The 12,598-nt window shown below is 47.7% G+C and overlaps 1 protein-coding gene across 2 annotated transcripts in view; it reads right to left on the bottom strand.

Moving 5' to 3' along the window:
- Nucleotides 1-12,598, bottom strand: part of ANTXR1 (ANTXR cell adhesion molecule 1) — a 204,533-nt gene that overhangs the window by 108,650 nt on the left and 83,285 nt on the right. For both annotated transcript variants that reach the window (XR_014010299.1, XM_081203097.1), the window contains exon 14: nt 2,716-2,757. Coding sequence is in view for 1 of the 2 variants with exons in the window: in XM_081203097.1 (XP_081059223.1) it covers nt 2,716-2,757 (42 nt within the window). In the remaining variant the exon portion in view is untranslated. The remainder of the gene's footprint in view (nt 1-2,715; nt 2,758-12,598) is intronic.

Below are 12,598 nucleotides of genomic sequence, written 5' to 3'. Positions count from 1 at the left end.
TCTGAGTGAAAACAATCTTAGTGAGACACACTCAGCTTGACTGATTCCTGGAATACCAGCCTTTGAACATCCATCGCTACACACACACAAACTCATCCAGCAATCATTGACCAACAATGCCATGCCATGGTTTCTCTTTGGGGGATTCACCCTGGAGCTGAGGACCCCCCCCCTCCATTGACATGTTTTTGGACAGATCATATGGAAGGAAAGGTATAACTTGATCCCTCCCTATTTATTTCTGTCTCTCTTGCCAGTTTTCCAACTTCCATTGCTCCCCCTTCCCTTCCCCCCTGCTAAAGCATAACTGTGCAGCAGCCTTGGGGTCTCTGCCAACTCCTTTCCCACTCCCTCTATAACCCTTTCTGGGACAGCCTTCAAGTATGCTGCATATTATTTTAGTCTTTTAGCAAAACTTTCCTTTTCTGGAAAACCTTGGACTTCATCTGATATTCCCTCCTAGGTACCTCACAAGGGCACTCCACTACCTAGCCTAAGGTTCCCAAAGCAGCCTTCAACAACCTCCAGGTGTTTGGGACTACAATTCCCATCAGTTGTGCTGCTTGGAGCTCATGGGAGTTGTGGTTCTAAACATCTGGCGGGAACCAGGTGGCCAAAGGCTGTCCTACAGTTAGAATAACCTTTGCTAGAACTTGTGGATCCAACGAAGCTGAATGTTGGAAGATTCAGGGCAGATGAAAGGAAGCATTTCGTTAAACTATGGAGCTCCCTCCCACAGGAGGCAGGGATGGGCACTAACTTGAGGATTAGACAAATTCATGGAGGAGAAGGCAGTCCCTATGCCTCCAGAAGGTCCTGCTTGCTAGTTTTCCACAACTAGCACTGTGAGAACAGAATGCTGCAGGCTGTTCTTAGGTTCTTATACAGTTATACATTTTGTTGAACATGTTAGTTTCTGAACCAGCTCTGCTAGACCAACAGTACCATGAACTAGATAGAACCAGAACCACAGAGAAAAAAGATTCCTCTGTCACTGGAGCTAAATCTCTGCTCCAGTCATTCATGCTTATTCACTATGCGACAAGGTCACAAGCTTTTATGGTTGAGAACCCCATGGGGTGATATCTTAGGAAGTTGCACCCACTTTGGTTGAAGCCCAAATACTGAATGCAAATGGTCTCTTACGAGCTTATGTGAGCCTTCCCTGAAGTAAAGCAAGCTGGTTCTAATGTACTGGACACACTTCAGAGCTTTGGCCGTTGCCCCACTTGTTTGTCCCTTCAACATGGGTAAGATGGGGGAATGCACCCCTTCTCTATTGCCCCAAGATCCTGGAGGAGGCTTTTTTGGGGAGGTGCGTGCTTTCCTCCCTGCCCTGTGCAAGCCAATGGAGGCCACCTCCATCAGATTATTCAAAGGTGGAAAAAACACCCTAAAAATGACTAGTGGAGGGAAGCCCTCCATTGGTGTGGACTTCCACTCCTCCAAACTATTACCCCTTGACAATGAACAGGGAGACAAAGTGGTCTGAGGCAAAGATACCTCATATAGGAAACAATGAGACTGAATCCATGTCAAATCTTGAGTCAAAGCTCATTGGTCCATCAAGGTCAGGATCATCTGCATAACCTGGCACCAGCTCTCCAAGATTTAAGACAAAAGCCTTTCTCAGACCCCCAGGGTTTTAGCCTGGGCCCTTCTCCATGCAAAGCCTGTCTCTGACACTGAGCTGCAGACCTCCCTCAGTCTACCCAGGTCAACAGTGCTTGGGCTCAGATGCTGGAACAGCAATGGCTTCTAGGAGTTCAGTCTCTCCAGGAAAAGAACACAGACGATTGCTTTGGTTTTGCAAGAAGGCTCCTCTCAACAGAAGTCATAATCACCTTTTTTGCTAAATTGCAACCATGCTACTGAATGCAACGGACCTGCCAAGTGTGTCTATCGCTAGTTGTTAAGTGGGCAAGATGACATCAGTTGCAAGCATTATCCAATTACAGGCTGGCTAGTGGCTTGGCCCTCTTGCCATGTGGGTGAAGAAATGGACCCGAGACAACAACACAGAAATTCAGATTTGGGAACTGAATCAAACCGTCCATTTCCATGAACAAATGCTCAGGTTTGCACCCAAGAGAATAATCACCAGGACACGGGATTTTGATGGTGTTGGTTAGCTTGGGCCTCACTCAAACTGAAGTTCTCAATGAAAACAAACAAGCAGACCTCAAATGGCAACATAATTCAAGAGGTTTCACGATTCAGAGCAACATCTGGAGGTTTCAAAGAAAAGGAGGTGATCGACAGCAAACAGATTGAATTTCACACCCAGTATCCTATCACTGCATGACACGGCACAGTTTGAATTAATACGAGGGAGATAGCCAGCACATAACAGACACACAGGAGTGGGGAAGGTGATTGGCCCAGTGGGCCAGATCTGTATCCGTCCCCACCAGCCCTACAGGCCAACTTTGACAGGCCAGCAGGAAAAACCCACCTGTCAATCACCTGGTGCCATTACAACCTACCTGTCAAAGTCCATTGCACAACACTCTCTAGCTGGTTGTCAGGTGACAGAGAAGCACTGCAAAAGGAGCTTTGCAAGTCCAAGGCTCAGTGCTTCCCTAGCCACAAACAGAGGGCTGGCAAAGCTGCTTTCTGCAGGGGTGGACGGCGCAATTGAGTTCCCCACAGGGCAAAGACACAAAGCAAAGGCAAGAGGAGCAATTCAGAAGCCATAATGAAGTGGGCACTTACCTCGCTGTCTTCCATGGGGGGTGGGGGAGGCTCCTTAATGATCTAAAAAGAATGAAGAAGAAATACAGGGGGTTAGTCCATAGCCAGGCTGCTCTAGTCGGGTTTTAAACTCAGTCAAGACTCACTTCCCAGAACATGTGAAAAAATGGTTAGAGAGTAGTTCTAAGCATGGACAGTGCATGGACAAACTTTCTCCGGCTATCAAGTAACTAAGAGAGGTGGATGGAAGAGAGGCCTGCCCCTTAGCCTGAAGGGCACCATCACTTAGGTGTAGCTCTCACAAACTGCCTCATTCTTTTGAGATGCTGACAGCGGCGTAGCGTGAGTTGTCAGCACCCGGGGCAACGCAAGTAATTTGCGCCCCCTAACCTGGGGCAAGGCACGTAATTTGCGCCCCCCCTAACCCCTAACCTGCGAGTTGCCGCTGGCGCTGCCGCCCAAACGACGCCGCTTGCCCGGAGGAGGGGGGCAGAGAGGCGAGGAAAATGCAACGGCCCAGCAGCTGCAGCAGCAGCGGCGGAGGCGGGGCTGTGAGGAGGGGCTGCCTGGCGCGTCCTCCGCGGCGAGCGCTGAGAGCCGCTGCCTGCCGGGCGCCTTCAGCCGGGACTCGCGCACAGCTCGTCGGTTCCGCGAGACATGCGGCTCTGCTACAGCCTGCGCCCGAGGCTCTTCGGCGACTCCGGAGGCAGCGAGCGCGCCCCCCCCCAGATGTTGCGCCCGGTGCGGCTTGCCCCCCTGGCACCCCCCACGCTACGCCACTGGATGCTGACCAGGACAGTTGAGTAGCCAGCTAAGGTCATTTCTTACAAAGAAACTTGTCTGACCAGTTCAGCAAGCTCTTCTCTTACATTCTAACCCTCCCTGGGTGCAGGACCGCAAGAACTGGAAGGGGCTCAGGGCATCATCCAGACTGACCCACACCAAACCCACAATAATACGTACTCACAAAATCCACATTTTGCCTAATTGATTTGTTCCCTGGCACACAGCAATAAGGATCAAGGGTAGCTTTGTCCCCCGCCCATCTCTCCTGGATAGCTCTGAGGATAAAATGTGGGATGGATGAACACAGATGCCAGCCAACACTCCTTGAAGGAAGGGTGGGATGAAAATTAAATAAATACATTTATCGAAAGTACATTGAGTCCAGAATTTTACTCTGCATGTGAGGGGTTGTGTTTGGGCTTTCTGTTAAAAAAATAGGCCTGGGGTCTTCACCATAGAAACTGTCAAAGCAGATGCGAGTGTGAGGCTGCTATTTCTTGCACATACACACACAAAAAGCATCTCCAACGTAGCAAGGAGCTGGCAAATGCCACAGCGATTCTCTCCAAGAGTAGCATGGAGTCCATCCAGCAGGAAAGCGAAAACAGAGGCATGGCAAGCATCTCTCCTAAACCTCAGATGCAGCAGCCTTGGAGAGGAACAGAGAGCTCAATCTCTCCCTACGTAAGAAGGAGCAAAATAAACCAGGCCAATGGAGCTACAGGTTTAATTCACCAGCACCACACAAATCAATAGGTATAGGTCAGTGGTTCCCAAACTTTTTCTGGAAAGCCTGGTGCCATAAACTCACCCCAAGTGCCCCCCCCCCAGGTAATCCCCTACAGTGGGAACCACTGTACAGATCGACTGCTGGCTTGAGATTTTGTGCAGCCCACTCTCTGGGCCCCACCTCCTCCTCTCCAAGCCCTTGCCTGCCCACCTGTCTTCTTTGAAGAGCACTCGTAGCCAAGTAAGATTGTCTTCCATGAACACAGTTTTAACAGTGAGCCAATATGTGACTGTGGAGGCCAATTTTGGATCCACACGTCCTTCCACAGTGGGGACATAGGTTTCTGGGCGGGAGTTGATCATGGTGAGGGTCTGACAAATGTGCCTTCCTCTTAGCATTTTTCATCCTGAGTTTGAGTGCCTTCAAAATCCATGACACCTTTGGTAAAGGCTGTTCTCCAGTTGGAGTACTCGCAGGCCAGTGTTTCCCAATTTTCGTGTTTATACTACTTTTTATTTTAGGTTTGCCTTGAGAGAGTCTTTAAACCTCTTTTGTTGACCACTAGATTTCACTTTCCATTTTTAAGTTTGGAATAGAGTAGTTGCTTTGGAAGACAATAATCAGGCATCTGAACAGCATGACCAGTCCGACGAAGTTGATGTTGAAGAATCGTTGCTTCGACACTGGTGATCTTTGCTTCTTCCAGGACACTGGCATAAGTTCACCTGTCTTCCCAAGTGATATGCAAAATTTTTCAGAGACACTGTTGATGGAATCTTGTGAGGAGTTGGAGATGGCATTTGTAAGTGGTCCATGTTTCACAAGCATATAGTAAGGTTGGCAGTACAATAGCTTTGTAAATAGGCATTTTAGTTTACCTGCAAATGTCCTGGTCCTCATACACTCTGCACTTCAATCAGGAGAAAGCTGCACTCGCAGAGCTCAGGCGATGCTGGATTTCGTCATCAGTGTTGGCCCTGTGCCCAGGTAGGAGAAGTGACTGACATTTCCCAATGTTACACCATTGAGTTGGATTTGTGGTGCTGCAGAGGGGCTGTTTTGTGCTTGTTGGTGCAGCACTTTGGTTTTTTGGATGTTGAGCAATGGGCCAAGCTTTTCATAAGCTTCTGCAAATATATTTAGGATTGTTTGGAGGCCATCCTCCGAGTGTGCACACACTATGTTGTCATCAGCATATTGAAGCTCTATGATGGAAGTTGTGGTGACCTTACTTTTTGCTTAGAGTATGCCCTCCCTCTCAGGTCCCAATCCACACAAGTGCCCAGAGGGAGAGGCCGCTGAAGAGTCTTCAACATGCTCTTCATTCAAGGGAGTATCTGAAAGAGGGTTTTCTCCACCTCCTCTCCTTCTTTCATTCGATGAAACCCACCAACAAGAGGTGTATGCAGTGATGGACAAAGAAAGTGCATAGTTAATGGATGGAACTCATGGCCACAATATGTCATGTTGGCTTCCAGTTTGGATAGCTGTAGAAGGGGATTAGACAAAATTGATGGTGGAGGAGCATTTACTAGCTGTTGTAGTGGATAGGATATGCTTTAACAGATGGCCTACATGTCAAGAGATGCAAAAATTGTAAAAAGAGAGTGTGAAAGGATATTGTTAAGAGAATCTGCTTCTTCATACTGTCTTGTGAATGTGTCGGTACTGTTTGTGCCTTGCTCAACAGGGCTCTGCTTTTAGGCCCTTGTGGAGAGGGGCCAGAGAAAAGGCTCTCCCCGACATCTTAGGGTCTGCAATGTTCCAGCCCTCCTCTTTCAAGGCAGCAGCACTGGAGTCCAAGTCCTGGGACCATGCTATGTCTACGCTCTAAATGTTTGCATTTCATTTTCAGCTCCAAGAATGAAAAATGTATACATGGACAGCTTTGTTTAACATGAAACATATACCGCCCTGTGTCCATCCCTGCCACAGAGGGGGACTGAGATTAAAACCAGACATTTTCCTTTCCTCTTTCTGTTTCTTTGTTTCCACTGCTCAATAGTACGAATGGCAAGCACCATGCTATGAGCTGATGGCATAAAGAATGGGAGCAGCAGCAGCAGCAGCAGCAGCAGCAGCAAAGCACACTGGGTCACTGAGTGAAGCCAAATGCAGTAGGTGTTGCCCCGTAATGTCTCGCCCATTTAGCTTCAACAGGCAGAGACGAATTCCATTCACAGAAACAACAAAAAAAGCTAGGCTAAAAACAACGCACCACTTTAGACCCAAAGCATCTAAATCTCATGATGGATACTTCTTCACAGAGCGCATAGTTAACCAATGGAACTCACTGCCACAGGGGGCAGTGATAGCTACTATATTGGATGACTTTTTAAAAGGATTAGACAAATTCATGGAGAAGGAGGCTATCAGGAACTCCTAGCCGTGGTGGCTATGCTCTACCTCCACAATCAGAGACAGCAACACTTCTGAATATCAGTTGCAGAAAGCCATGGGATGGGAGAGGGCTCTTGCACTCATATTCTGCTCCCTGGATTCCCACGGGCATCTGGTTGGCTGCTGTGAGAACAGGACGCTGGACTAGATGGGTCCTTGGCTTGATCCAGCAGGAATCTAGCTACTGCTAAACTTGCAACTCGTTCCAAGGAGGTTTGCAAAAGAAAACTTTCCGCTGGGTTGCCTGGTGCTGTTTCCACTGTGCGCGTTTTGCTCAAGATTATTTCTCACAACTTTCCTCTTATGTTTCTTCACTTAAAATAATAATAATCAAGCAATGCTATTTTTCTGGAAAGCATCCTAATAGGCCAGATAAACAATGCTTGTCATTAGCTCCATGGCTGGAAAGGGCGGCTGTCAAACCATTCTGAAGCTCATTATTTCCTCCACGCTGATGGGAAAATGTGTAAGTTCCACTGTAATTGTTCCTTGGGGGTTACAGCTGACCATCTGCGCTTCCTCTCCAGCTTCATCCTCAATAATAATCAAACATTCTTCAGTTATTCTTACATTCCTCTTTCCTCCAACATTTCAGATCCTTTGGGTTAATTAAAGTCCAGGGTGAGAACCAAATTTTTCCAAACGGATCCAACATTGCTTTTCTCATCACCAGATATTTCCATGAGAATTATGGCATTTGGAGTGAGGCTTTCACAGAATCATAGAATTGGAAGGGGCTGCCAAGGTTCAGCTATTCCAACCCTCTGCACGGCAGGAATCACGGGTAAAGAATCCCTGGGAGATGGCCATCCAAGCTCTGTTTAAAGACTTCGAATGAAGCAGAACCCACCACCTTCTGAGACAGCCCATTCCACAGCCCAACAATTCTTACCATCAGAAAGTTCTTCCTAAGATTTAGCCAGAATCACTATTCTTGTCATTTGAATCCATTGGTTCTGGTCCTTTCCCCCGGGAGCAGCAAAAAACAAGTTGGCTCCATCTTCCCTGGGACAGCCTTTCACATATTTGAAGATGGCTATCCTTTCACTTCTCATTCTTCAGGATAAACATCCCCAAGTCCCTCAACCGTTCCTCATAAGGCTTGGTTTCCAGACCCCTGATCCTCTTTGTTGCCTTCCTCTGCACACCTTTCAACTTGTCAATATCCTTCCCAAACTGGACGCAGGACTCCAAATGAGGTCTGACCAAGGCAGAATGTTGTTCAGTCGTTTAGTCGTGTCCGACTCTTCGTGACCCCATGGACCAGAGCACGCCAGGCACACCTGTCTTCCACTGCCTCCCGCAGTTTGGTCAAACTCATGCTGGTAGCTTCGAGAACACTGTCCAACCATCTCGTCCTCTGTCATCCCCTTCTCCTTGTGCCCTCCATCTTTCCCAACATCAGGGTCTTTTCCAGGGAGTCTTCTCTTCTCATGAGGTGGCCAAAGTATTGGAGCCTCAGCTTCAGGATCTGTCCTTCCAGTGAGCACTCAGGGCTGATTTCCTTCAGAATGGATAGGTTTGATCTTGCAATCCATGGAACTCTCAAGAGTCTCCTCCAGCACCAGAATTCAAAAGCATCAATTCTTCGGCGATCAGCCTTCTTTATGGTCCAGCTTTCACTTCCATACATCACTACTGCGAAAACCATAGCTTTTACTATACGGACCTTTGTTGGCAAGGTGATGTCTCTGCTTTTTAAGATGCTGTCTAGGTTTGTCATTGCTTTTCTCCCAAGAAGCAGGCGTCTTTTAGTTTCGTGACTGCTGTCACCATCTGCAGTGATCATGGAGCCCAAGAAAGTAAAACCTCTCACTGCCTCCATTTCTTCCCCTTCTATTTGCCAGGAGATGATGGGACCAGTGGCCATGATCAGAATAGAGCAGGACTATTATTTCCCTTGATCTTGACACTCTACTTTTTTTGATGCAGCCTAGAATTGCATTGTCCATTTCTGCTGCTGCATCACACTGTTGACTCATGTTAAGCTTGTGATCTACTAAGACCCCTAGATCCTTTTCACACCCCTAACCTGTATTTGTGGATCAGGTTAGTCCTGTCTCAATGCAGAGCCTTACATTTATCCCTATTGAAATTTCATTACATTACTTTCTTCCCACCATGTCCTTGTCTTGTCTAGAGTGTGCAAATGATGTTCCCTTGGTTGGCCATTCTGTGGACAGGATGCTGGACTAGATGGGCCACTGGCCTGATCCAGGAAGCTCTTCTTATGTTTTTTGGGGACTCCCCAGCACAAGTTGTGCCCCTGGCAGGGTTGCCGGTTGCTCACTCCTGCTCTGTTGCAATTCTGCTCCCAGCTAACAACAGAAAAGCAGAACCTCTGGAGTTCAGTTAAAGGGAACTCTGGTCTGCACATGCTGGAGAAGAATGAGGTTGAAATGGGGAGGCATTGGAATGTCCACTAGGACACTCCATGCTGCAGATCAACACCCTGAAAGAATGAGCCAAGTTGCAAGAGCTACAACTAAGGGATGGTGCCCTCAAGACTAATGGGAGGCAGCTTTCTTCTACTACCACCCTCACCTAGCTGCTAGGTATGAGAACAATATCCAGAGAGTGTGTGCTGACCTGGAAGCAACCTGGAAACAGGAGACACAGAGACATGCTTAATCTGTGCAGGATCCAAAGCTGTGACTCATAGCGAGGCAATATCTGTTGGGGTGCTAATATTGTGAGCCCATTCTTCCTATGCTCATTTTCTATATATGTGTAAATAAAACCATATAGCCTAAAGACACCGCAGTCTCCATTGACCTTCATTCCAAGGAAAAAAGGTAAAGGTAAAGGAACCCCTGACAGTTAAGTTCAGTTGCGAACTACTCTGGGGTTGTGGCGCTCATCTCGCTTTACAGGCCGAGGGAGCCGGCGTTTTTCCGCTTCTGCAGACAGTTTTTCTGGGTCATGTGGCCAGAATGACTAAGCCACTTCTGGCAAAACCAGAGCAGCGCACAGAAATGCCGTTTACCTTCCTGCCAGAGCAGTACCTATTTATCTACTTGCAGTTTGACGTGCTTTTGAACTGCTAGGTTGGCAGGAGCTGGGACTGAGCAATGGGAACTCACCCTGTCATGGGGATTCGAACCGCCGACCTTCTGATCGGCAAGCCCTAGGCTCAGTGGTTTAGACCACAGCGCCACCAAACCCTGAATAAGCACCTGGAGCCACTGGAATCTCTCACTGCTCAGAGATTGGGATGCCACGTAACAATACTTTAATTGTCCCCTACATTTAAAAAGAAGAGAAACTGCTGCCAAGTAGAAAAGTAGCAATGCAAAGAGTACAATGAATTAGGCTAGAAGCTCCCTTCCTGATGTGCTAAAAACAGCATCCCCCTCCCTACCGTCTTGAAGTCTGAAGTGGCACAGGCCAAACTGCCAGTTCAGGAGTCTAACATCTCATTCTGTTACATGTCCGGATGGGGCCCCTGCCTCTCATAGCTCCACCTGCTGAAATGAAAGATGGAGGAGATTTCTGCCTGAGCCAGAACACACACACACTAAAATCTCACTTACTGTCTAACTGACCTCGGTTTGACATCACCACATTTACTGTAAATTGGAGTGATGAGCCCAATCTTTCATCCTTTCTTCGACAGAACACACTGGAGAATCATCAACAATGATGCATTTGGAAACTATGTTTATCGATGGGTGTTTGCCAGGAAGACCATTTGGTCCAGAAAAATCCATGGCGCTCCTCCACTGAAGTCGATGAATTTAATTATCCCCAGCCCCCAAATGACGCTGGCCATTTATCTCGCCTGGAGCACAGCTGGGTGGGAACGGTTTCCATTTAAATTAAAACACATGCTTTACTCAAACACACCTATCAGGAGGGCAACCTGTTCTGGGACCCACTTTCTAAGGGTGGATACACACAAGGTATCAGTATCTGGGCTAAAATAAAAAACCAAGGAAGAAATCAGACATTCTGCACCCAGTTCTCCAGATTCTTTGCCCAGAAAACTTCCCCCTCCCACTTCCTGCATAAAACTGAGCAAAAAATTGTGATTTATTCTATTTTATTATTAAATAACATTTATGTTTTGTGTGATTGTGTGATTCAGGCTGTAATCCTGTGCAAAGTTACCTAGAATTAAGTCTCACTGAATTCAGCGGGACTTACTTCTGAGTAGAAGTCATAGGGTTGTGCTGTCACTCTGCTTTTCATAGAACTGTAGAATTTGAAGGGACCCAAAGGATCATTGAGTCTGACCCCCGGAAATGCAGGAATCACGTCTTTTGCAAAGAGTTGTGCTGGGCACAGAAGCAACTTGCTCCCTGGCCCCCAAACATCAGAAGCAGCCGATTCTTCTGCCCCTCCATCTCCACGCATATTGTGAAGGTTACATCTCTCTCTCTCTCTCTCTCTCTCTCTCTCTCGTGGTTTGAATACTCAAAATCATTACAGTGGTGCCCCGCAAGACGAATGCCTCGCAAGACGGAAAACTCGCTAGACGAAAGAGTTTTCCGTTTTGGAGGTGCTTCGCAAAACGAATCTCCTATGGGCTTGCTTCGCAAGACGAAAATGTCTTGCGAGTTCCTGCGGTTTTTCCCCCCTCCCCCCCTTTTCTAAGCCGCTAAGCCACTAAGCCGCTTATCAGCTGATCCGATAAGCCGATAAGCTGCTAAAAGCCACTAAAAGCCGCTAATAGCGCTAATCCGCTAATCCGTCAATGGGCTTGCTTTGCAAGATGAAAAAACCGCTAGACGAAGAGAATCACAGAACGGATTCTTTTCGTCTTGCGAGGCACCACTGTATAGAAACACATTGGGAAAAATTTAACACTAAGTTGATCATTCTGTCAGCTAGGGTCGCTGTATTTCAAAAATGCAAGATCTCATAATATGCAACAAAACTGGACACCAGATTTTCCTGGACAGTTTCTGATGGCCCAGACATATGGGAACCCTAGTAAGCATGGGCATTCCAGCTTGGCACACAAAATCTCCCCAGTGCTGTTCTGGGGGTGCACCTGACCCCCTCCCAAGTAAATTGGGAAGGGGGGAGAGAGGAAATCCCCATTGTACAAGCAGAAGCCTTTGTACAATTTCCACTGACGGGACTTCTGAGGTGAATCCCACTCATTATTTGTTATCAACAACAATATAATCACCACCAACATTTCTTTATTATTTATTGTACCATGTTTGTATTCCCCCCCTTCCTCCAAGGATATCAAGGTGATAGTACATAGCCCCCCTCCCCATTTTCTCTTCACACCCCTGTAAGGTCAGTTAGGCTGAGAGGGAATGACCGGCCATCAGGTCATCTGGCGAGTGGCCAAGGAGGGATTTGAACCTGGGTCCTAACCCGGCCCTCTAAGCACTGTACCACCCTGGCTCATCATCACAGGCACTGCCCATCACTTTCATGCCTCCTGTTCTAATCATGAGGTCTAGAAACATGCATAAAAATCTGCATCCCAAACCAAGGGCCACATTTTGTGCCTTTTTCTGTGCTCCTAAGGAACTGCACACTGGGACGCGGGTGGCGCTGTGGGTTAAACCACAGAGCCTAGGACTTGCCGATCAGAAGGTTAGCAGTTCGAATCCCCACAACGGGGTGAGCTCCTGTTGTTCGGTCCCTGCTCCTGCCAACCTAGCAGTTCGAAAGCACGTCAAAGTGCAAGTAGATAAATAGGTACCTCTCTGGCGGGAAGGTAAACGGTGTTTTCGCTCGCTGCTCTGGTTCGCCAGAAGCGGCTTAGTCATGCTGGCCACATGACCCGGAAGCTGGACACCGGCTCCCTCGGCCAATAAAGCAAGATGAGCACCGCAACCCGAGTCGTTCATGACTGGACCTAATGGTCAGGGGTCCCCTTACCTTTTAAGGAACTGCACAGCAAACAGATTTCTGGAGAAGTGCAACAATTTACTAAACGGTAACTCACCATGGTGTCTGCCCAGATACCACTCCAAGTCCAACTTGGTGCCCTTCAGAAGTTTTAGACAACTGCCAGCTGTG

Source organism: Podarcis bocagei (assembly GCF_964188305.1).
Source record: "Podarcis bocagei genome assembly, chromosome: 7".
Lineage (NCBI taxonomy): Eukaryota > Metazoa > Chordata > Lepidosauria > Squamata > Lacertidae > Podarcis > Podarcis bocagei.
The sequence above is the reverse complement of the archived record's forward strand: the minus strand, read 5'-3'. Positions and strand labels throughout refer to the sequence as shown.